This window comes from Pomacea canaliculata, linkage group LG3 (genome assembly GCF_003073045.1).
Source record: "Pomacea canaliculata isolate SZHN2017 linkage group LG3, ASM307304v1, whole genome shotgun sequence".
NCBI lineage: Eukaryota > Metazoa > Mollusca > Gastropoda > Architaenioglossa > Ampullariidae > Pomacea > Pomacea canaliculata.
Window position 1 is genome coordinate 23,751,983 of NC_037592.1, and position 26,366 is coordinate 23,778,348.

General features: G+C 41.6%; 2 protein-coding genes across 5 annotated transcripts in view; both read left to right on the forward strand.

The window, feature by feature from the left end:
* Positions 1 to 11,367, forward strand: part of LOC112559906 — a 134,972-nt gene extending 123,605 nt beyond the window's left edge. For all 3 annotated transcript variants that reach the window (XM_025231389.1, XM_025231388.1, XM_025231390.1), the window contains 3 exons: positions 8,985 to 9,156; positions 9,768 to 9,825; positions 11,052 to 11,367. In XM_025231389.1, the coding sequence (XP_025087174.1) occupies positions 8,985 to 9,156; positions 9,768 to 9,825; positions 11,052 to 11,232 (411 nt within the window). In that variant the 3' untranslated portion in view covers positions 11,233 to 11,367. The remainder of the gene's footprint in view (positions 1 to 8,984; positions 9,157 to 9,767; positions 9,826 to 11,051) is intronic.
* A 9,778-nt stretch (positions 11,368 to 21,145) lies between these two features.
* LOC112560515 (protein toll-like) lies at positions 21,146 to 24,237 on the forward strand. 2 transcript variants are annotated; one of them, XM_025232423.1, is made up of 5 exons: positions 21,146 to 21,288; positions 21,575 to 21,702; positions 21,926 to 22,318; positions 22,437 to 22,982; positions 23,013 to 24,237. In XM_025232423.1, exons 2-5 carry the CDS (start codon positions 21,622 to 21,624, stop codon positions 23,427 to 23,429), a joined length of 1,437 nt encoding a protein of 478 aa, XP_025088208.1. In that variant the 5' UTR covers positions 21,146 to 21,288; positions 21,575 to 21,621; the 3' UTR covers positions 23,430 to 24,237. The 2 variants fall into 2 exon arrangements, with proteins under 2 accessions (XP_025088208.1, XP_025088207.1); XM_025232422.1 differs by having other exon boundaries at positions 22,437 to 24,237.
* The last annotated feature ends 2,129 nt before the right edge of the window (positions 24,238 to 26,366 follow it).

The window sequence follows — 26,366 nt, forward strand, 5'->3', positions numbered from 1 at the left end:
TGGACGGATCTGTGGCTGTCTGGGGAGAGACTTGCTGTTGTCTAGAAACGTAAATAGCTTGCGCCGACGGCATTGCGAGGGTTGTTTGGTCGTTTGATGTGGCTGAGCCCCGCCAACACACTGTAGCAGACAGGAATGTAATCATCTTAGACGACGGACGACAAAGGAACGTTTCATCTTTCTCGTCGTCGTTCTCATGGTAAAGGGTTTTAGTCATCACGACATCAACTAAGATGTTGTGGCAATAACATGTCGTCACAAATATGGCAAAGGGAGGGAACTAAATAAGACCATCAGTAAATGCGAATAAGAAAAATGGAAGCTGCACTGAAGCGGTGAAATAAAAACTTTTTCGAACACAGAGGGAGAACGAGTAGAATGTGTTTCAAGCTATAAGTATGGTTATGCCACCAGACGTAAACACTATGAAGGTCAGTAGAAGTGATTAAATACAGTTTGCCAATAAAAGATTTATAACAAGACTGTGTCCGAAAACACACAACAAAGCCTCTTCTTTATTATTGTAAGTATAAATGGTGGCCTGGCTTCAGCGGTAGTCATTAATTGGAATCTTTACAATAATTTTGGCCAAATCGGTTTGTTGAAATCCAAACAGCTGAAGCAATTTCTCACCCGTTTCAATTCATCACAGGGTCTTTTGTAAGCTTGTAAGCACTCAAGTTTTTTTCCGAAGATGATTGTGATAGCCGCGGTATTTACCGTTAAAAATGCATGAACTAGTTTAGAAAAGCTCCGTACTGTTTTAAATTCACATTTAAAACTTTGTAAAAAGGCCTGTGTAACTTATCTGATCGACTTTTAAACGATGTTTTTTTTCATGAAAAAAAGGTTTCTAAAACTTGTTGTGCAGCTGGCCAATCTTTTCTGACACAGATAACCTAGATGGTCTAACCAAGGACGTGTACAGGTGGATTGCTGTCTGTCTGCCAAGACCAACACTTAGCCTCTTGCGAAGTTCTCCGCTGTTAGTCTCGGCGAGCCTAAACAAAGAATGTGAACAAACCGGAAGCTTTGTAGTCTAATGCCTCGTTTTAGCAGTTAACTGGAAAAAATTGTCTGCCAGCAGTCCTGTAATACAAGTTCGTGGTCTATACATGACACATGTAGGAAGAGCGAGAAAGAAGTGATGTTCGACGGTTCTGTAAATAAGCTAACCAACAAACCACCCAAAGAAAGAAAGCACGCAAACAAACTAGACTCAATCCATCCACGCCATCATTCCCTTGTCCTCTATTAACTCACCAGCCGCCTTTCGGAAAAAAAAAATGTCGAAAATTTTAACAGTTGAGAGTGTTATCCGCCGCTTTATAACCACCAACACCCTCTCCTCACCCCATCCCTTCATTTACGGTCTAGTCCTTCCTGTCATTTTAGATGGCCGCTTTCGTGTCTATAGTGTCTGCTGACTCTCTAACCTCTGGTCTTCTGCTCGTCCTGTTGAGGTAATGGCCCGCTCGACCTTCATTAACATGATCGGCAACGCGAGTCAAACCGCGGTTTACTTTGGGCAGTGGAGGGTGAAGATAAAAAGGAAATGGATGGAAGAGAAAGTCTAGCCGTAGTGACACGGGTCATAAATCACAATTAAGGACAAAACCGCGACATTTTCGGTTAACTTCGCCGGATATCCCCTCCACAAAAAAAGGGACAAAGTCTCTATCATTATGTAGGTTCACGAGGACGAGTCTTGCCGTCATTGCTGCAAACCGAAGTCCCCAATAGAAAGTTGGGACGTGGGGGCAAGGGGCATGGGAGGGAATAAAGCTTCGCTGGTGGTGGTGGTGGTTGTGGTGGGGGAAGTATGATGTGCAGCAGAAATAATAACATAGAGTTAAGGTGCAGGAGCTTGGGGTCTGTTAGTTGTGACGGGTAGAGTGCTGGTCGCCAGACTTCTTATTCCGTTGCCAAAGTCTCGCTGTTTCATCAGGACCAATTATCTGACGCACTGCCATCGAGCGGCATCCAGTGCCCGAGGTTTTTATTCCATTCTGCCATCGACTTATGGGGGTCTTAAAACGTCGGCGTCCTTATCTCTCGCTCTCGCATTGCCGCCTTCAGCAATCGCTGTCTTCTGCACCGCGGCCCCAGATTTCACGTCGGTCTGATTTTTTGTGTCTTAAACTCAGAAACGCATCCCTGGTGTCCTTTCTTCATTTTATTTGTTCTTTGAGCTACAGAACCTGCTAGTCTTTCTTTTTTTTTTTCGTTCTCTCCGAGTGGGTGCGTGAGTGTGTGTGTTCTTTTTTTTTTTTTTTCTCTCTGTCCCTGTTCTATTTTGTCTTATAAGCGGTCTGGTGACTCAGGGGTTGACGATCCAGTCGTGAGATCCGAGTTATAAGCAGATTGTGTGAAGGAGAAACATAAATATATTTCAGCGCCTGAAATACAACAGTTTTATTAGTATCAATTTCTCTTATAATATTTTTTTTGTTTAAGTTTTCAAGTCCTGCACACTCTCCTTCGCGCAGAAACGTTTATTTCATATTATGATGATCAAATCTCACAATAATATGATAATGCCCTGAGTTCGGAAAATGACTGAATCTTCGAAAAACCTTCATTTATTCTGCTCGAGTAACGAAGAAATTCCACATATTGTTGAAGCCCTGAGCTATATATGTTTCAACTGGGATTGTAAAGGGTTCAGAAACATAAAAACCACAGGTAGATATCGACGTAGCAGGTGAAGCACACGATTAAGAATGAACTCACACCTTTAAGGTTAGTATGACTCGATATTCCTCAAACAGAACCAGACAATTGCCTGTTATAGCTGATACGTGACTTTTAAAAAAAATTTCTGAAGCTTCGTCATTTCCTGGCACTGACTTACTTCACGAACTTTTTTCTGTTGAATTTCTTGTTTCACTCTTCTTTTCCTCTGGTGCAAGCTTGTGGATGGATGCAACGCTCTGTTATTTGTTATTATTGTCATGGTTTCCTCTGCTACAAGCTTGACCGAAGTTTGTTCATGCAATAAATCCTTTCTTATGTCTTAAAAATTCCTTTCTCCACCAACCGCCCATCCTGGTTTTCCATGTTGCAAACACTGTTAAAGAAAAGTGTTTATTAACTTCATACATTTCCACTTTGTTTTTGTTTATTTTTGATGTTTTCGGATTTTCCGTTCAATGACAGAACATGTCTCTTATTTTACAATACTCTTGGACACTTGGCTGTCAGTAGAAAGCTGGAGACTGGTCTGTGGACTGGATGGCATGGTAGTGATGGTGAAGTTCGCCAATGACCATACACCCTACGCAATACAAATCGTCAGTACCTTGAATTTGCTTTGAATCTTATATATTATCCTGTAACAGTGGAAAGTGTTGTTTGAGCACAACAAAGTACAATGAAGGTCGGTGAAGGTCGGCTGTACACTTACTAACACAGTTAACTCGCTATCTTCTCAAATTCTCTCTTCTCTTTGGTGAGCTGTCTAATTTTTTTTTTCGCGAAAACAGAAAGAGTTCGATAATTGCTGTTTCCTCCTGACATTTTGAAACATCTTAAAAAAGCAATCATGTAAAGAAACAAACGATGAAAGAGATATTTTGGAATGTGCCCTTTGGCGAAGACAATCTTCGACAGAGTTTTTCAGAGCTATAAATTTCTGCTTTCTCCATTTCTTCTAAAACCGTGTGCTACACAGAAAGACTACATTGAGGACTAGGATAGACTGGGGAAAGGATGGACAGAATAGGATGAAATGATGCTACTGTGGAATTAATATATGGGAGAAAAATCCCAGAAGGAACTGAAACAGAGAAGGAGGGACGGCTGATGGATTTGCGGTGGATTTACAAGTTGAGAGGTCGAGTATGTATGTCATATGTGTTGGTCACTTTTGCACTTCCTGTATCTAACTCTTTTGGAAAAGTAATACATCATTACGAATTCGCCTGCGTCACACGAACCTTTGACCCGAGTGATAGATGCAGCAGTCTGCATGGAGCAGCGCCGGGGGCAGCCGCTTTTTCAATTATTTTTCAAGCCAGACGACAAGCAGATGTGTGCGTCTTCGTCGTCCTAATGGCCCCAGGCTGAAATTTCTAGACTTCAGACAATTTCTTACGTTGGCCCGCTGCACTCTCCTTCCTAACCGGCCACCCCAGACCCACCCCAAGTGTTGTAGACGGGCTTGTGAAGGCACTCGAAGTCAGTCGTGTGGGCGTGTTGGTCGGTCGACAGTGTTTGTCCATGTGGTGGGCTGTCGGACAGCCGCTGCTTCTTCATGTCGGCGTGCTCGACACTCGTCGACTGGGCGAAGGGCATACAACAAACAAGAAATGGCGCGCCAGGGAGTGGAATCTTGTCAGTTAGAAGGATGACGTCACTTCCCGTGCTTCAGCGAAGGCCAGTGGTGCAGGCGGAGGGTGTCAAGAGCAAAAGCTTGTGTTTTTCCAGTTGTACTTATTAATTTGTATCAATGCCTAATATTCAACTATTTATTCTTGTTTCTCATTATCATTCCTTTCACTTATCGTTGACAATATTTCAATGTAGATCACACATTGTCTGGCTCGAAATGTAACGACTCCACGTTGGATTTGTGTACAGTTCTTCTGGTTTTGAGTTTTGAACTTTGCTAAGTTCAGTGTATGGATCTGGATAATTAACAGCTTAGTTTTATATTAAAAAAAGACTTCCGTGAAACCTTCAGTCTCATGTCCAGAAGCACAGAAAGCAGATGTTTCCTGCGACGAGGCTAAGAGAATCGTTTTATTGATTTTTATTTTTAAAAGGAAATTGTAATTATTGCAGCACTCTGTAAAATTTGTTGCAGAAATTGTGGAAAGCATTTCTTTGGCATCCATAAGAGTTTTTAGTGAATGCCTTTGTTTAGTAAAAGCCCACTTTATGCACTTTGCTTTATCTTCCTGGATGTCTGTCTTTTTAATGTTTTTCTTTCTGTTTACTGAAGACGTTTGTTACTGTTCAGAAGTGTTCAGCTGACTGAACTATCTGCTGCCTGAATTAATTAGTAATGTAAATTATTCTTCTTGATGGCATGGTGTGTTCGACCAATGCTTAATGCGCTTGAATAGGAAATAATGGTTTAGTTAATTTTGAGATTTACGTATCATCATCATCTGTCAGATGCTATCGCCGTGGTCGCTGTCGTGGTTATCTGTTATCTGTCATCATCATTATCATCTGCGCTCACAAAGAGCAGCATGCACTTCATGGCGTTTCCTTAATTTCCCATGGTAAGGGGAGGGTATCGATAAACCTGTTTAGCCGACATCAACACTTTGCTTCAGCTACGTTATCTGGGTGTGGGGACATCAAGTAAAATCTCTGGCTTTTCCTCTTCAAAAAAAAAAAAAAAAAAAAAAAAAAAAAGGAAAAAAAGCTATTTCCAGGGCAACGGCTGACAGCCGGCTTTCCTCTGGAGAACGGAGGACTGGTTACTGCGGTCGGCTGTCATGTCATTAGTGTTAAGAGTGCGTCCTGCTGCGGGTTAAGTAGGTCTGACCAAGCCATTGCCTCTTCCTGGAAGACCACATGCCAACGATCACATTTAGTGACATAAATTGGGATATTGCCGATGGACATTGGTAAGAAAAAACTGGAAATTTAGAGATAAGAAGTTTGGACTTGCAACCAAGTCGGAAGTTTTTTGCAACAATAAAAATTCCAAACACGGGATGGGGACGGAGAAAAAGAACCTCTCGCTTCTCGTGAAGTGTGCCTCAGCTGTCGGTGCAAGTATATTGCTAACAGATCTCGCAGACGCCCAGCGAACTAATTCCACAGCAGCAGACGACGATGACGTTGTAAAGACTGTGTGCAGCACGCTAACCGGAAACTGCGCACTTAAGCATGTTCGCCCGTGTTCCGGTCTAATGCTTTTTATGTGCCCAGGAATATGTTATCCTCCAGACGGGAAGAAGGAATTCGTTTTCATGTTCCGTGGAGCATGGCAGGACATGCGTGCTTGGGCATCGACGGTGAATGCGCTGTTGGCAACAACGTTTTGCGGTTGAGAAGATTCCAGTTGAAGACCACGGTGGTCGCTTATTGGTGGCACGGGGATGACGTCATGAGTATCAGGGCTCATCCGGCCTAGGAAGCAGTATTTCAGTTGGATGGGCAGCAAAGATAGTAGAGGGCCGACCGCAGATCATCGTCGTTGACCTGGTGACTTGATTGGTTATCTGGAAATCACTCATGGCTTTGGCAGGAGTTCTTCCCCTTCTTGACCTTCTTGAAGCCCTGTGGGATGAGTCACCAAAGATCACGTCACGTGTCTTGGCTCTTAGCTTTCCATATTTTGTAGATTTTTTCTTTTGTTTTGTTTTTTGTTTTTTTCTTTTTTTTTTGTTTTTTGTTTGTTTGTTGTTTTTTTTTTTTTTTTTGTTTTGCTGTTAGTCTTGTTCTTGCTTTTGTTTGAAATTCTTATTCCTTGTTCTGTTTCCGAGCTTGTAGGGACAGATTAGGATATGCGTTCATATCTTGAGAAATCTGTCTTTAAGCTTCTGCAATCGCTGATTTTGGATTTGTGAGGATTTTTTTGCATCGTTAGTATCTTTTTCTTAATATTCATCTTAAAATATATTTCTCTCTCTTTCTCTTTCTCTTTCTCTCTCTCTTTCTCACAAGAGGGCAAATGAAGAATGGTTGGTAGGAGTGTAAGTGCTAGGTAATGAGTGATTGAAACGATTCGAACATATTTATCCATTTCATGTAATTTCCATCTTCTACCTTTGTATATCCTACTGCTGAGGACGAAATGTATACCACGCCCTGCTTTGAAAGGGTCGTCGACTCATCAAATAAATAATTCAATTCAATTCCATTCTCTCTCTCTCTCTCTACGTTTATACAAACATCGCATTCCACGAACAGAGAACTTTCGTATCATCTTCTTCTGCTCACTAGCATCCTACTCTCCACCTTAGCACAATATCTATGTCACAGGAAGCAATTAATTTTAGTCATTATCTAAAGGCGCTTCTGAAATGGAGGCTTTGCAAGCTATTGTCCACCGTGTCCTTGCCCGATTTTCTTCAAACTTCGCCTCATTCGAAACATTGTTTAGGCGGTCCAGAACACGAGACACAATGCATCATCCCCAAAGTGGCTTCATTGTGCAGTCCTCTAGAAATACCCCATCCATTGCAGTAGAAATCCTCTTAAGGATTGACTGATGCGTGCATTCAGGTTTGACACCCACTGTACAGCCTTCTCTTCCTTCCTCTTCCCTGCAAAGTTGGAGACAAGCACGATCAGTCAAGTGAAAAGGCAGCCAGCGTTAACCAGTATGCATTGCAACTGAATTAATTATACCTTGTCACTCGGGTGTCCGGATTCTGTGGGCTGTGCACATGAGATTGTCTGCACACTAGCCGAGACCGACCTCTGACCTCATCGTCCATACACTGCCACGTGTATCTATGAATTTCGAAGAACGGAGCGAAAGTCGATCTTGTAGAACCTTTTTAAATCATTCACATCCGCCGCATGACATTACTGCCGGAACAAGGCTGACTTAAGACCCACCTCTTCATGAATGCCTCCAGCAACTGGTCAACAACAACAACAACAACAACAACAACAACAACAACAACAACAACAACAACAACAACATGTTGATTTATTTAGCGAAGAAGCATGCTTTCAGAGCTCACGACATGTAGGAGACATGAACGGAATACGAAGCACGGAAGGAGAAACTATACAGACAAGTAATAAAAGACAAACATAAAAGACATAAAGAAGAGTCAGGGAACAAACAGTAAGGATGTGTAGTGTCAGAGAAAAACGAGCAGGCGGACTAGTCAATTGACTGTAATCATAAATATTGACAGCTATGTGGGTGTAAGGAGTAACGGTTGTTGTTGTCATATTCCCATCCCTCCCTCCCCTCGTTATCTCCTGCATCCTTTGTTTTCACAGTTAAAGCCTGAATTTGGAAAAACAACATGAAACATCGTAACAATAGAATCCAATAGACTGCATGTCCTTGATATCAGGGAAGCTGTTGTAAGGAGATCGCAGGTACATGTGTCACAGGGTGCAATGACACACGCGACACCTGTACAGACCACAGTCTATTTAACATTTTCTTTAAAGAAGCTTGCAATAGTGGTTCGTTTGGCCTCGAATGTCACAGGACATGTGGCAACTGCTCTGAGCAAACAAAGTGTGAGGTCGTCCACTGATGAAAATCTGGATATCAAGGAGTTTTCTGTAGATTGTGCTATAACAAATTATTTATTTTTTTATTTTTGGGAAACGCTTGAGCATGCCCTTAGGGTAGGGTTAAGGCGCTATACAAGAGACCTCTACTATTATTATTATTATTATTATTATATTATTATTATTAAAAAAATAGAAAACTGAATTGCGGAACTGATTGTTCAGAGGTTTATGGGGGGAAAGTATTGTTGAAACTCAGATTGAATAGGAGATATACATTTATTTGTTTTGTCCCCATCCCCGGTAGAAATTTTTGGGGTAATTTAAAATTAAAATGAAACGCATTGTAATAGTATTGCTTGAACAGGCAAGTAAAATCGATTGATTTCTGAAGGAATTAGATGTTACAAATTGTCTGAAAAAATTTTGAGTAAAGCGCATGCGAAATGAAAGTAAAGTTCATCCTGCTAAGTAGAAGAGACATTTTTTCTCGGCTGAAAAATTAAGCATTTTCAAGAGACATCTCATCAGCTCGAATAAAATCCCAGTTGATCTTCACTTTGCTAACCACAGCATGCAGTAGTCCACCCTTCCGTTGAACATCCTTTTTGCTCCTACTACATACAACAGCCTAACGATGCGAACTTTTCTTTCTCTACTGACCACGGAGGCTGCGTGGTCACCATCAACGAATTGAACTTTGGGGAAGAGTTAAAATAAAGTGATGTCTCCATTGATATTTACATTCAGATATTGTAATTTGAGACGAAGTGACTGTTGACAGCCAAGAGGTTAACGATGACATGCTCTGTGTGCAGCCCACACCGCCTCCATCTGAGAAGGCCCTATACGAGAGCACTGTGGTATGGACTGATGTGGACGATCCCGATCAGGCATTCTCCTTACTGGGGAGTCTGTGCGAAGCAGGCGTGGAAACCAACAATCCCTGCGACTTCATCTTCAGGGCATTTTTTATTCTGAGTGGAACATGTAAGTACCTAGTAAAGCCCGGTAAAGTGCGTGTCTTGTCGACATCATGTCATTTCTGTAACAAATGTCAAACCACTTTGTCAAACCGTACACATGAACTTCCATTCTATTCGGGAATGTTCCCCTTGTGTCATGTGTTAAAAGGAATAGATTTTCCATTTTTGGCGAAATCAGTAAAGGGTAGTGTTCCATAGTATAGATTATGTCAGGACAGTTCAGGAACTGGTTCACTGTGTCTAGAACACGGCATGTATAACTTAAACCTTCTGTAATTATTACTTACCATGATAGAATGGGTCTATGTTAGCAAATCAGCTTCTGGGTAGTCTGGGTAACAGTCTTCCAGCTACAACCCCGACTAGGCCTCGAACCAGCCACCTTCTTCACAGTCCAGAAGAATAACTAACAGGTTTCGAGGTCTCCTAGAGTGTTGTGGTATGATAAATTGTTGGACGACTGAGTATTTACACTATGATGAAGTTTGTCATGAACAGGTGTTGATATGATCAGATCGTGTTATGACCAGACGCTTCTAATAATGATGACATCGTGCTATGATTGTATTGTAACCTCCGTTCATGGGTTTATTCAAAAAAATTCTTTTTTTTCAGGGCCTGTAACGGTGTTTCTTGTTGGCTTGCTGGCTCTTCCTAGTCATGACAACTATTGGTGAGTGAAGCTTAATAAACACGCACGTAGGTATATATTTTTTAATTGGCCTCATTACAGCAATTTACAATAATATATCCGCTGAGACTGAGAAGTAGAAATTACGACAATAATTTGTGGAGCAACTATAATGCATCTGCATAGTATGTAGGAGTCTAGTCACAGAGATCGAGAAATAAAAAAACTGAAATATGACCAATATATATATCTTGAATTTAACGACGAAATACGCCTGAAGAAAACCCGTTTGTTCATATTCTAGGACAGTTGAGGTCCTGAGTTTAACTCTGGGACCCGCTGAGACGACCTTTCCCTCACAGACTAGAGCAGTAGACGGTAATACGCTGATAATTTAGGAAAGAATATATCTTAGGAAAAAAAAAAAATATGAGACTTCAAGGGGTCGGTCCAGGGAGGCACAAATGAGGGAGGTGAGAAGTGAGCAGAGCTGGAGGCACCGTTGCTGGAGTTCACGCCCCTTGTGGAGATGGATGCACTTCTGGTTGTAATACCAGGCGGCCGAGAATAGCAGGGGAGAAAACAAATAGCCGCAGGGGAATCAATAACATTTTGGTGTTTGCAACAACCAGCAGCGCGCCTACTTTTTTACGGATTGACGCCCATGATTAATGTGACATAACCTTCCATGTGGTGGCTGATTAAAAAAAAAAAAAAATTCAAGCAAACAGAGAGGGGGGGGGGTAGAAACTAGAATGTTCTAACCGATGTTTCCAAATAAAATGTGTCGTTTAGAACAGAAGTTAATAAAAAAATGTTTATATTCCAGTCACTAGGGGGATGGAAGAATGAAGAGAAAAAGAGAGAGTGTGTGTGATGCTGGGACACAGGAAAAAAAAATTCTATTTCAAGAAATGTCTCTCAAACCACCTTGAAAAATTAACAATTTGATCATTTTTAGTTGTTCATTTTAGAGTAAAAAAAGAAAGAATTTGTGATTGTAATTGGAATTGAATGGAACAAAGAAAAACTATTTGTTTAAAATATTTTGAAATTGCGTTTTTTTTCTTACCTTATTCTGAATTTTTAAAAATTCAATAATTTGTTGTTTTCATAAAATGATCAAATGACAGAGCCCGGTAGTTTGTGTGCGCGCGCGTGGAGGTGGGGAAGAGTATGAGAGAAACAGGTCTGTTGCCAAAGCGTCAGAGGTCTATAAATGCCTGTTCATGACATCCTACTCTTCGCATCCTGTTCGTGTCTCACAGGTGTCAACTACCTGCACGATTGCCCCGTGGAGCCCAAGCTGCCCATCTACTTGGTGGTCGGCGGCTGCTTCGGCATCATCAAGCTCCTCTTCCTGCTGTGGAAGCAGATCAAGCGGCACAAAGAGGACATGGGCGACCTGCACGACGACGAGGACCTGCTGACCATGACGCGCATGACTAACATCGCCCTTAACATCTTCCTCTGCGTCTGGTTCGCCTTCGGCCACTACTGGGTCTTCCACATCTGGAAGCCCCACTTCAGGGCGCCCCTGCACGAGCCCCGCAACTGGTGCGACGAGACGGTCTTCACTTTCTCCTTCTGGCAACTCGTCATCTGCCACGCCGTCCTCGGCCTCGTCCTCACCCTCTCCTTTATCATGTGTTGCTGTTTCGTCTGCGTCAAGTGTCTCATCGCCGACGCTAAGAGATGACGCCAGCTAAACACCCGCGGCCGGGTATAAATACACGCACAAAGGGGAGAGGTGGGAGTGTGACGTCATTGCCAGTCACATGACCTCATCCGTAGTCGGGAGCGTGTGTGTTTTGTGGGGAGGATTGGGTGGCGATGGCGGCTATGTGGAAAGGGCTCAATATCTACGTCTGGACACGTGTCGGGCAAGAAATGGAGACTTGGATGTGGGAGTGAGAGTCAGATTTCACAAAACGGTGCTGATGAAAATTTTTTAATATAATTTTTTGCTTGATTGTTTACGTGTCCTCGCGTTATGTCTCGACGGAGGGAGTCGTAAACATGAAAATTGTTGTCGAGGTTTACATTTTTTTTCGGAGAAAAGCTGATCTCGTGTTGGAAAAGTTGTTGAAAACGCTGGGTTACTTAGTCAGCTCCACCAAAATCCATAATTCAGACTTGGAGGCGCACCCGTAATGATAGCCGGGGAGCTGAAATGTTGTTGAAGTTTGCTGATGTGTTCAAGTCAACTGCTGGACTGTCAACGTTGACTGTATTGGTGACTCAGATCTTCCTGCAGGTGCGAGTTCTTCTCTCGGTGGTACAGTAATCAGGATACAAAGGGAAAGTGTGTCTGTTTACAGTTCTTCACGGCCTAATCAAATCTTTTTGAGAGAGAATAATAAAGTTTTAGACTTTGAGTGCCATCATCAGCTGCTCAAATTTGATGTTTGTGATACACCATGGTTGTGGTTCATCCTAAGTTTATATTGTCCGGTGATTTATTTCCCGGAAATCCTCTACACGGCTGCGGCCTCGACCCCAGTTAACCTTTTGAGTCATATCAAAAGACAAACAAATGTATAAAACCTTATTTGTGACCAGCCCACGACCTTGCCTCTAAAACCGTCTTAACCTTTGACCTTTCACAAGGTGCTGGAAAGCTTCAAGCTATTTTTGTTAGTCTGTGTGCTTTTGTGTCAATCACTGCTAATGTTAGAGTCCATTCATTATTAGACGAAAATTACAAGTATTGTAAAACTGATTATTATTCATCACATAGTTCATACTCAACTACAGTGGAAACTCAAAGTTTTATTTTTATTCACAGAATGCGCACAGATCGGCAACAACCCATACATATTAAGTCGTTTAATCGGAAATATTTATCAGATATACTTTCACCTAGTTCTTTCCAAAACAAGTAATGATGAATCACTCTGGAGCTTTGTCATCTGTCTTTCCTGATTTTCCAACCCCTGTCAACATGCGAGTTACTTCATTTAAAGAAAAGTCTGGTGATATTGCATTTATTTTTCTTTTTCGTTTGCGATAAATATTTGCAAATTAGAAGCATGCAATAGGATTCGCAAACCTGTAATTCATTAAACTCAAACTCATTTACACTAGGGGTGTGTTAATATATTTTAACATCACCTTTCTCCCCAGCAGACGATGCAGGAGCAAAAAGTCCTTTTTTCCAATGTTATTTATCTCGTTTGTTGTATCACACCATCTGTTATTTATCCTGGTGCGCAGAAAATGTTTTGTTATAAAACATGGACTTTAATAAATACTTTTTAGGTTCCTTGTCTAAGTTTTGCTGGACGTGTCATCTGACAAACCGTTTTTGCTTGAGTGCCCGATATTTTGTATCTTTCGTAAAAATCTGCTGTCAGATTGTTTTTGAGATGCTGTATAAAGTTGTTATCTTCTTATCCTCTATCTGTTAACTCCATTATCGATTGAGTGTTTCGCCACATTGTCAGTTAAATTATTTTTAAAAGGAGTATCTGTGTGTAAGAGGAAGCATAAGTACGTCTGTGTGTGTGTGTGAGAGAGAGAGGGTATGTGAGAAAAAGTGTGTGTGTGTGTGTTTTCATTAAGAAGGATAAAGGTGGGAATTTTTGCTTGCAGCATGCAGCTGGTTTCCTGTTACATCTTTTTGTTGTTTTTTAAATAATGAAACAAATCTATGAACTGAACATATTTCTGTTGATAACGTAATATATTATGTAAGATAGTCCCAGACACGGCTTTGTTCTTGAATCATCTTATGAAGAAAACGATATCAGGCTCATAAAACTACAAATATTTCTACTTGATTCACCCTGAAATAAACAAAATGGATCGGAATGGAGTGTTCTTTGTGTTAGACAGAAATATTATGCAATTATTAAATACAGAACCATGGAAAGTGTATAAAATACTGATATATTTAGCATGTATTCTGCTATAGTCACCTTCAAGGACTGGTGGGGTGCATGATTTTTTCCTGAAGATTGGATAAATATGTGTGCAATGCAATATACTGTCAAGTCTGTATTATTTTATCTTTTCAGCTCCAAAAATACATACATACATAACCATGCCCAGAAGAGTGTTCAAATCATGAGGTCACATTTGTACACACACGCCTAATTAGCATTCGATACAAGCTTTCCCATTGGTCAAGGATTTCACAGCGTGTACAGTCATGACGTCTGTATGTCCTAGATAAATCACTTCTAGTTGTTATTATTATTATTGCACCGAGGTTTACTCAATCAATAGAAAATTATTGTGCACCCCACTAGACCTTTAAGAAAACAAAAGTATACTGCCTTTCACTACTTCTGATGCCGTTCGGGATGTAACAAAAGAAAGATCAAGAGAAAATAAAGCAATCGGAAGAAGAAGACAGGTCAATGCCACACGTTGTATAGCCCGAGAAGGGAATCCTCCTACCTTCCCCTTTCTGTTCATCGACCACGTTTCAGCCTCAGAGCCGGAGGTTGTCTGGCCAGACGCTCCAGATGTTTCCGACAGCAGGCCGAGCCCTAACCCGTCCACTGTCATGCCGCTCAATGCATCATGGGTGAACGATCGGACCGCAAATTGGATTACTAAATTTGTATCAGACTTAATTTGATCATTACCATTCACCAACGATTTTTCTTTCCTGTATTAGGGACACAAAAAAAGCGGGTTTTCCATCACTTGTTTTTTTTTGACAACAATGTTTTTAAGATGTGTTGTGACTTCTACAGGCATGGCAATGTATCTGTTATGATTTGTGCAACTGAAACTTTCTTTGCAGTACAATGATTTCCTCGCTGTTACTGTATTTTCGTGTTTTCCCCTGTTGAAGTTCTCTAAAATTTTAAACCTTTGAGGTGTTATAGAACATTCAAGCAAAGACAATGTATGGGTGCGGGAACTAAAAGACTATGACAGGATGAAAGAGATAACGGGCAAGAATACTGTACACAGTGCCACGGAGTGACTACAAGTGGACATGAACAGCTAGATTTCGGAGACAGCAAAAAGACGATTATATATATATATACTCAACTTGAAAAACAGATCATCAGAACTATAAAATGTCACAAAACCTTTACGTTGTTACTTAGAAATCGTTCACAGAACGGAACTGCAAATAAATTAATTTGCCATTATAACATGTGTTTTATATTTTTGCATACGAATTATTACGATAAACACTAGAAAATATAGAAAACATATTGGGGTATTAAAAGAAGGAATCACCTCCTAGTTGTTAATTTTTACGACCTCTAGTGTATTTTTTTCGCTTTTATTGTGTGAATTCTTATTTAACGCCTTGGACGGTGTTTTCAAATCTTCCAGCTTGACCGGAAGTCGGTCCGCCAAAAACTGACCGTCTGTGCTTTAATATATTGTAAGGTCAGGACTGTATATGTTATGGTTTCTTCCTTAGCACGTGTGCTTTGTACCTGAGCATCAGGTCGTTATTATTGATGTGCTTGTGACGCTGGACAGGTGTGGTGGTTGTTGTACAATTACATTGCTTTAATATTGTATGCCTTCTCCCGTCCTAGCTCCATTCCGACGACTGTATATTATGTATGATGGGTTTCAAAATGTTGCTTTACTGTTCCTTCCCTATTTATATTTCTAAAACAATACTAAATTATTAAACACTTCCCAAAAGGAATATGGTTACTAAGCAGTTTTATCTGATTGTGTTGGTGTCTGTACATGTGTGCACGTGGTTTTGACTCTTGTATATCTGTTTTACAGAAATTGGGCTCATATTTAATCTTGGAAATTACGAGAGCGAGATTTCGGCTGTTAAAAATTTATAGGAAAGAATACATGCAGTTATTTTTACATCCTACGAAAATTGTTGGTCTTCTTCATCAAATATAGCCAAATGATATTGTAAACAATGTTTTTCGTCTTAGATAAAAATGTTAATAATCAATAGCAGCATGTCGCTAACTGTAAGATAAGATATTAGAACAAAAACAGGAAGGCTGTTTTCTCCTAAATTAATCTGAAGCACACGAGGAAAAAAAAAATCATTTTCGTAATGCCTAAGAGCAGTGAGCAGTCCTCAGCATCATACTTTTGCATCCTCTGCTCAGAACACCATATGCGCACTCCAAAAGTAAAAATGAAACTTTCAGCTTTAAAGAATTTATTTTTTCAGGTAAGAAAGAAAATAAATTTGATACGTTTCAACAAAAAGTAGATATAGGCTAATTATATACTACACATCAAAATCAAATTAGAAAAGTATCTCTATATCAGGAAATGAACTGTATTTTTGATTCTATAACATGTTGCAAGAACGTCTGACTTTCAAGGAAGGACTCTCAATTTTTCAATTTCTCGAACAAATTTGACGATTCAGAGAGGTATGCTTCTTATTGTTAACAGTTTTCTATTTAGTACTTTTGTCCTATTGTTGTAAGCTGAATGACAATGTACAAATGTTACCATTCTTTGAGACAACGAATAGAACCAATCAACAAATTTTACCTCACTAATTAAAGGCAGATGTGCTAGGTGACAGCCTCTACTACTTGTCTTAGGGATAACAAATATGCGATCCTATCTACTCAGGACAGGGGACGCTACAAAATGCGTTTGCCACAGTCCGATGAAATATGCACATATGGGTTCTTTCCCTTTGTAAATGAAACCCTACTTTATTTTTAAAAAAAAACAACACAAAAATAAACTCCTAAAACACGCGTGAGAGATCAGAAATGAAATCAGCTCAATGGAAGGTTGAAAGAGGGGATGGGAGAAAAAAAAAACCAACTGCATTTTCCCGTCGTCATAGAAACACTTGAGTGACTGTGGGGAGCTCTTGAGTTATCCACTCCCCTGGGGAAGCTGAGTGGGTGGTTGAGGGGAGATGCTCTACTCTCGATGGAAGCACACATACCCGTACCATGAATGGCAGGCAGCTGTCGTGCACCGGATGTGCTGACTGTCGGAATCTGGCGGCGAACGCCGTTACCAGCACAGACCGACCTCACGCATGCGCAGGAGACCCACTTGTGTACAGCACCTCCTTTCAACATCCGGGTATCGCAAAAAGAGCAAGCCTAGTCAGTAAAGCAACACCATCTTTAATAAAAAGCGCCAGACTGTGTTTCCTCCTTTGTCGCAGAGACGGTCTTTATTTTCTCTGGAACAATCGCACGCTAGAGACAGCAATGGGCAAGTGTCAACTTGTCTGTTGTTTTCTTCGTGTCCAGCACTTTCCACCTTTATTATCACAAACTCCAGTCAAGATTTTAGCAGTTAAAAAGATGAAAAGATTCTTAGAATGTACCAAATGTACCACATTGTGCGATGACTGAAGGTGTTTGATAAGAGCGGTCTGGTTGTCCTGCTTCTAAACGATTAAGGCTGTCGTTCCTCCAGAAGCTTTCAGGATGTCCAGCAGACCTGCCGAGGAGACTTGATGGCACACAGACACAGTATGATGACGTACATGCCAATCTTTGTCAGTTTCCAGCCACTAAGATTTCTCGGTCAACTGGTTGACAGAGTTCCCGAACTTGTCCTTCCTGACAGAGTTGTGGTTCCTGATCGTCGCGTGCCGAGAGATGCCTGAGTCGGACTGACCAAGCTGCGGAACATCTCTCAAATCAGATCATCCACATCGATCCTTTTGTGTTCTCCAAGTCCTTGATCCACCTTAACAACATCTACGTTAGCTACAACAAGGTGGAGAACGGCCGAGATGTGGTTCATGAACCTCTTTCACAGGTTCTGCTTCTTTAGCCTAGCGAATAACCGCATCTATTGTTCACTAATGAGCAAGGATTCAACATCGCAAGCCTATTCCAAAGAAAGATTATATTATAACTAGGTTATAACTAGGAGAAAACGTCGAATGGTGAACTGCACTAATGAAATCAATCGATTGATCAGACGACTCATTCAATCCTGCTGAAAAGGTCTTTAACGTTAACTTAGTAGAGCTGGATGACAGGGTTATTTTAGTATTTCTGCATTGGTTCAAACTAGAGTCCAGGTATCGAATTATCGTAAGATGCGATTTTCAGAACCATTTCCGATATTTTTTTGATTAACTTGTGAAAACGTCAGGGGATGTTAAGCCGTTTATAATGGCCGTCGATCGTTTAGCTATAAATAATCTGCAATCACAAATATTTGACATTTTAATTTATTGACATTGCTGCTGAACCATAATAGTTTTAACAATCATCTGAGCATAACCATTAAAAAGCATCAATATATTGTAGAGAAGAAGAGTTAAAAGCTGTGGTTTTTTTTAATTATTTTTTTTTTATTTTTTTGAGAAGTTGTTTCAGCTCCTATACTTCCTTGGGTTGTTTTCATCATAAGGATAAAACATTAAAATTATCGGCAACAATAGCATAGGGCGCACTTGACAAGCTCCTTTAAAAATCCTAATTGTTCAACAAATCCTGATGGCCAATAGCTTGTAGTGAAATCATACTATAATTGTAACTGCGTTGTAAAATTTGTGGGAAAATCCTGGAAAGCCTGAAATCAATTATCAGGGTTTTAATTTGTCAAACACTAAGTAGTAAAGCGCTAAACCCATTAGCACGTAGTCAAAGTTAAGTTCCATAAAATGTTAAAGTTTGAAAAAAAAAACATTTTGACACACTATGATAAAAAATGAACACAAAAAAGCTCATAACGCGAATTCCTTCATACGAGTTCTCACCAGCAGCATATGTGAAGGCTATAATGCAAGGGAGATAACGACTACACTGTAAACAGCGTAAGGTATGAGTTATCCTCCTTTTTTCTTCGCTTTTGATCTCTGAAAATTTTACTTGAAAAAAAATCTGTGTGTATAGAGAATATAGTAAATGGTCTGTATGTATGATTTAAGCTGAACTGTATTAATAAATGAAGGTGAAAGGTTTTTCCCACTCATCTAGCCTTCTGTTTAAGTACCTGTTAGCCACAAACGCATACACGCACACACACAGAGGATCACAGTTAACAAATGTGCAGGTTGTAAAACAAACGCCAACAGTTTTAGTTAATCACTACCATAAACAAAGCATAGGTAATAATAATTAAAAAATTGTCTTATAAGGCATACTTAACATAGTTTCCAGACATTTTAATAAACACAAGAACGCACACAAAAGATAAAACAAAACAAAGATTTTACGCCGATCCACCCTGATTAAATGATATCACTGCACTTCAAGGATCTGTCATGGAAAAGGTACAACTTCTGCATAATATATACAAAATATATGCAATTATAAAATCAACTAGGAATATGTAGTATTGTTTCATACCTGTAGTTTATGTGAAGTCAGTGTGGCCATCCAGCCAGTCAGCATTCGTCCCTTGTCCAGTACCTGTAGTTGGAGGGTCATATGGGTAGACGCGGGGGCTGACTGGGCCTCCCATTCTTGCTTATTGAGGGCGACAGTCAGCAGGTCCAGTACAGGATGGCCAGTCCAGTCTTTGATGTTCGTAAGTCAGTTCTTTCTCTGGCCACACTTCAAGGCCCCTTGAAAGATAGACTTTAACAAGGTGTCGTGCAGTCTTTGGAGAGGGTGGCCCCCAAGTATTTGAACATGCTTACTTCTTCCAGCTGTACCCCGTTCCTATAAATCTCTACTTTGCCACTGCCACTTTGCTCTTTTCAGTGCTGATCTCCATTCCATGTTTTCGAGCTGTTTGTCAGTCTGTTGGCGAAGTCTTACAGTTCTGTGCAAGTGCCGGCTATCAAGTCTATGTCGTCTGCAAAGCGTAGGTTACATTATTTCTCTCTATATTAAAAATGATCGAAAAACTATACCTCACTTCCTTTATTTTAATGCAGAAATCCTAAGTGGATATCATCAGTGCTTTCGTTGTCATGTTCACCTAAGGATAAGACTCCAACGGTAAGATCGTGAAGCAGAGACAAGGGAGACAAGAAGTGAGATGCAAGGTATCCGATGAAAGGCTCACATTCATAATTGGTTCCTTCCCTTTGAAACGCTATAATTGTAGTTGGGTTCCTTCACGGTTGATACTTTCTGAGAAATAGTTTTAAAATGATTACGTCATTATGCGATCTGTACGCTCTGAAAAACCGTTATAAGGTGCGTGACACCTGTGTGTGTGGGAGGACGTTGGTGGGTGGGTGCGTGGGTTTCGTGACCTTTCCTGGGTTGTCTTTTATTGTCAACTTTCATTCAATCTGTAACATCATGTCAATCAAACTTATTTATGCTCGAAGTCAGTCAAGCAATACAGATAAACACTCATGTTTTCTTCCACCCTCTCACCATCATAATAGATGTCTGTATATGTGTGTGTGTGAGAGACAGAGAGAAAGGAGGGATTTTCAATGTTGTTCCCCTCCCCGCAACTGCTGATCATGTGTGTTCATGAGAGTTAATGAAGGAGTGAGAGAAGGACACGGGTGGGCCACAGTCATTACCCGACGTCGTTTGATATCCTGAAGTGTCGCAACAGGAGTAAGCACAGATCAGGGTGGGGTGGGTGTGTTTGTGTGAGGTGGGGTGTAAGGGGACAGGATTGGGGTACAATACATGCACAGGTGTCAGTTATACTATTCAGGGCACAGGTTGATTCCGGGAGCCACATCTCGAACAGACTGTTAGCAACTTGGTCATGCATAAAAGTGCATTTGAACTTCCGGCTGCCAATACTTCTTATAAGCCACAGGCCTAGTCAGACCAGACAGTGGAATCACACCAAAGTATATAGCCACATCGTCTTTCACTCCCTTGGCAAGTGGTCGTCCCACGACCGCCCTGCACTGCAAACTGTTAATAACAATGGGTGATTGTCTTCTTCTCTGTGCAGTCCTCCTCCTTGTGCAGCCTTTCTACCTTAACTGTCACGAATGCCAGTGGAGGGTTCCCTGGAAACAGTGAATCAGAAAACATTCCTCCAGATTGTACTAAATGCAGCAACGCCAAATTATGTGATATAGAACCGTGTTATGTGTATTTTGATGCAAGCAAGTCTGTTGGCTCTCTATCTCAACGATTCTTGTCTCGGCAACAACGTGACCGCCATCATCCCTCCAGACGAGAACCACACTGTCAGCCTGGAGGACGCTCGGCAGACATGTGGAGGATATTCCGTGGAACACAGATTCCGTTGTCTGGTGTCCATGCCTGTCAATCTTTGCCAGTTTCCAGCCACCAAGAAAGTTGACTTCTCTGGCAACCGGTTGAAAAAGTTTCCGAACCTGTCGTGCCTGACGGAGCTGGTGATTCTCGATCTTCGCTGTAACTCCATCAGAACCGTGCCGAGAGATGCCTTGGTGGGACTGACCAAACTGCGGGACATCCTTCTCGACTACAATCAGATCGTCCACGTCGATCCTTTGGCGTTTTCCACTCCTTTGCCTCAACTGAACAATGTCGGCTTGAGCTACAACAAGCTGGAGGCGGCTGAGCCGTGGTTCATGAACATCTTTCACCCTTTCTGCGTCTTTGATCTAGCCAATAACCAGATATCCCGGTTCACCAACGAGCAGGGATTGAATATCGCCATGCTTATATCAAAGAAAGGCTGGGCCTGGTAAGCAGTAACTGGTTTGTGTTTGTGTGTTGGTGTGTGTTGTTGTTGTTTGTAGAGCAGGATTGAAAAGTAAATCAATGTATTTTATAGTTACATCTTTTATTTATGTATTTTCTATCTTTAAAAAAAATGCGTGTCAGTAAGGACACTTATTTGTAGCGTTGCTGTTAGCTCTGCAACACACAAGTTTCGCCGAGTGTTTATTGGTTATTGCCTGAAGAAAAAATAAAAAGAATGTGCAAATAACTGTATATAGGCGCTGTATATTCCTGATGATGTTTTCCAGGGTTCGTTGATTTCTCTTACAACAAATTTCGCCGGTCGCCAACGGCCATGCTGCAGCCTTTCGGGGTGCGCAGCTACAGGGACCTTGCCACCATCATTGACTGGGGCTTCGACTTTCAGAACAACCCGGTACCCGCCACCTTCCTAACACCTGATACCTAGAGTTTTGTCTGCTGTGTAAGATTTAGATGATGACGACGACACGATTATACTAAAAATGAATGTTTGTATGCAAATACCTTCGCCTAAAGTTCGTTCTTAATTAGACACGTTTTAATGAGCGTTTGACACAGTTTTACAGGAACCAACAAAAATGAGACTCTAAAAGCCACCTGTTTTTAACCGGTTTCAGATTGTCTGCGACTGCGACATGTACGATCTACTGAGCACGGGGCAAGAGCTGTTTAGCCTCATTCAACGAGACTACTTCAACATCACCTGCGTCAGTCCTCCAGAGCTGCGAGGAATAGGGATCTTCAAGTTACCCCTCGACAAGCTCGTGTGCAACGTCACCGACAGTTGCCCAGACAACTGCACGTGTCAGGACAGGCCGTCCAAGGGATACGTTCACGTCGACTGCGCAGGCGCAGGACTGGACAAGCTCCCTGACGTCATGCCGCTAGAGAAGCAGCTAAGCGTGACGCTGTCCAACAATTCTATTGAAGTCTTGGAGGCAAGAGACTACCTGGAGCGAGTGGTGAACCTCGATCTCACCTTCAACGGCCTAAAGAACGTCGACCCTAAGGTCTTTAACCTTTTTCACCTCCTTCTTGCTCTTAATCTTCTTCTTATTTTTCTTCTTCCTATTATTATTATTATTATTGTTATTATTATTGTTGTTATTATTATTATTATTATTACAGACTACTCGATTGTTTAAAAACATCAGGAAGCTAGACCTCCGAGGTAACCAAATCGCCTACTTGCCAGAAGACATGCAGATTCTGCCGGCATCAGCGGTAGCTTTAGACCCTTACACACTGTCGTGCGACTGCAGGATGTTGTGGTTCAGCTCGTGGAGGTTCTTGTCCAGCAGACGAGTGACGAGGGTGATAACTCCTGTCCGCTTTCCAGAAGCGGTTAATGTGTCGGACGTCGACATTTTCTGCCTCCTGCAGGACGGAACGTATATCTCGATGACGGAAGCGACGAAGGAGCGGCTGGCGTGCATCAAGGAGTTGATTCCTGTGTCACTCATCATTGCGGTTGCCGTCTTGGCTGCCTTCATGCTGTGCGTAGTCACCCTGACGGCCATCTTTCGCTACGAGATTCTGGTCCTGTACCACGTGTTCATGTCCGCTGTGGGCAAAGAGAGAACATTCTGGGCCCAGAAGTATAGACTGCGTCACACTGTTGTATTCAATGATGTCGGGAACGGTGTAGATAATAACCTGCAGCAGCAGCAGCAGCAGCAGCAGCAGCAGCAGCAGCAGCAGCATCAGCAGCAGCAACAACAACAACAGCGACACGATGCCCACGGCTACACGCACGACGTCTTCATCAGCTGCTCTGACAGCGACACGGACCTGGACTGGGTCATCAACCGACTGCTCCCCATGCTCGACCAGCGGGGTGTCAAGAGCTACCTGCTGGCACGTGACTGTCCTCCTGGTGTCGTCGCCGTCGACGAGGCTGTGAAGAACATCCGCGACAGCCACGTGGTGCTGGTCGTGCTGTCGGCGGAGTACGCGGCCAGCGCCACCTGTCTCTTCCAGTTCTCGCAGGCCTACAACTTCACCCTGGGCCGCAGTGCCGGCGAGTCCGTCAAGAAGGACAGACGCCGGCTGCTGGTGCTGGAGGTGGACGGCGGCGCAAGGTACGGTCACGTGGGACAGCCACACCTCAAGCCATGCTGAGGATGAGGATGACCCTCTGCGCCGACAACCCGAGAGACATGGAGAGACTCGGTCAGACTTTTGAGAGGACGTAACATTTAAAATCCAAAATAGAGATGGTCAACAATCGTTTTTGGACATGTAGTATTTAAAAAGTGTGTGTGTGTGTGTGAGACAGACAGACAGACAGACAGACAGACAGACAGACAGACAGACAGACAGACAGACAGACAGACAGACAGACAGACAGACAGACAGACAGACAGACAGACAGTGTTGGGGTATGAGTGTGTGAGTATAAGAGCCTTTGTCTGTGAAAGAAATAAAGTTGGTTATTAAATATAAATGTAAGTAAAGTAATACCAAAACTGATATTGATGGTTATACAATGGATATGGTATTCCGTCCCTGTCTGCCTGTGTGTCTGTCTACCTGCTTCTCCAGGTTTTAGTCCTTCACTATGTTCTTCTACTGGATTATAAGAAAGTATTCAATGACTGTAATTACATATTTTGCAATTTTACCTATTTCGGAAAGATAATCGGATGTGTTTCTCATCCCACATCACGAAGAGTGAAACTGCTTTAAGTTTCGTATAAACAGTCTAAGCTGATGGGAAACAAGATTGAAGAGGCTGATATTTCCTCGATTTTCTTAATTTCACTGTGGGAATCTTTGATTGTTATTTGATTATTATTCAATAAAACCTCTGTGTGTGTGTGTGTGTGTGTGTGTGTGTGTGTGCACGTCAGTAAATATTATAATTTTGCAAACGGAGGAGCATTCTTAGCTGTATATAAAAACAAAATAATCATTGCTATTTCCAGTTGCTCTGGGAGTTATAGTGTCTATTATTTCTTTATGTGGAATGTGTGTGGAATGAGATCTTCAGTTTTATTAATCTCTTTTACATACTCTTTTTTCTCTACACACACACACACACGCACACACGCATACACTGGGTTTTCCTTCTCTCACTTCATCTCTTTCTCTGCACGCACGCACACACACACACTGTCTTGCAATCTCTCACCTTTCTCTCTCCCTCTCTCTCTTATTCTTTCATTGTCTCTTACATTGACACTGTACATTTTCTGTCCTTCAATCACTAATATTTTCTTTCTTTATACACTCATCCATAAAGAGTTGCTGTCCCATGATTCACGGTTTTCATAAAGAGAAGACCGGAGCAAATATGTCGGACAGAAAACGCTAATTATTTCTAGGTTATTCACCTATAGTTACACTAATTTACCAGTAATTGTCTACACCGTTGCAGCAATGAGTCCCTGCAACTACATTCCCACGAACTAACATTTGACGAATAAACTATTCCCCAGCGTTAATCAACAAACTCACCCCCACCCCATACCTTCTCCACCCCCTCAACCACCCCAGGACCAGAGTAATCGTAGTCAACACTTGTTTGTTGTTTGTTTGTCCTTAGTGCTGTATCAGTAACAAAAGCTATGTCAGGGCGAGGTTTCGATATTTGTGTGCATTTTACAAGTAAACAAGTCGCTTCAACCCCTCCGGTTCACTCTTCCTATTTCTTTGGCCTTCATCTCGGATTTTTCCGGTGACTTGAGAAGTGTTGTGTGCAACTCTCCCGTTACTTCCTGATTACAACGGTCCCGAGCAAATATTAAAAAAAAAATCATGGCAGTGTGTGTGAGAGAGAGAGGACGGGGAGGTATAAAACGACCTTTGTCTCCTCCCCCCTCCCTCGTGCCATTTTCATCATAGCCTCATTATTATGTTTCCGTTTTCAAAGGTTCTTGACCTTCTGCCCCAGCTGCTTATCACCCTCCCACTTACACATAGATATTTCGCTGTGAAGATGTGGGATGTGGAATGCGCCAGCAGCTGCCACTTCCTCTTTCTGATGCAGCAGCAGCCACGAAACAATGAGATCCTGGTGACATGCTTGTCTGAACTGCCCTCGGCTAATAGTTGTTGTCATCAGCATCAGGAAGCTGCTTGTGTCTATTTTCAGTCTCTCCAACTTCAGCCTCGGGGCTCGGATGTTCATTTGAGGAGGGAGGGGAAGCGCTCCTCCACATAGCACGATGACTGTAGGTAAAGAGGGAGGTGGAGTAGGAGGCTGTCCTGGGATTTATTATTCACATTTAAATTAAGTATCAAGGACAGGACACATAAAGCAACGGTAAAAACCCAAATTAACTGACAGGGATGTTGTTTTTTTTTTTATCGCCTGACCGCAGTAATGTTGAGAGCAGGTTAATAGGCCATTCCTAGACAGAGAAGGTAGAGATGGCCAACGGCAGATAACGGAAAGTTTGCAATAAAAACGAGAGCATAACTAGGGAAGAACTGGTCTTCAAATAATATCACATTTAATGGTGTCTAAAAATAAAAGAAATTTCTCTCCTCTCTTTGCTTCTAGCGATCAAGCTACAGATTAAATAAAAGAAATTAATTTTTAAAAATAACATAATAAGAACGTAGCAGTTAAAACTTATTTTCAAACATTATTTCAGAACAAAAATTTATTCTTATCTAACATTTTTGCTTTGCTTTGTATTCAATTATACCTAATGTACAAAAAACTGTAATTTTACAATCAGGGAATAAAATCTTAAATAAGTAAAAGAAAAACTCGAAACCAAAGCAATCGTCACAAACCCTCCTGTCGCAAAAAGAGAAAATATGAAAGTATAACAGTCAGCTAACATCTACATCTATGTAAAAGCTTTGTTGACACATTCTGAACAAAGTCTCTTATCAAATCAGAGAGGTTTAGCTATCAAGAAGTTAAGAGTCTTGGCAAGCAACTTGGTTACCAGATTCGTGGCTCTGGGTAAGGGCCCTCTTAACCGACAGTATTTGCATTGTTAAACACCTACTGAGCTTGAACACAACACGAACTCTCTCTCTCGCAGACACGTGCGGTGAGACTCGTAAAGACCAGCAACAAAAATAAGAAAAAGAGAAATG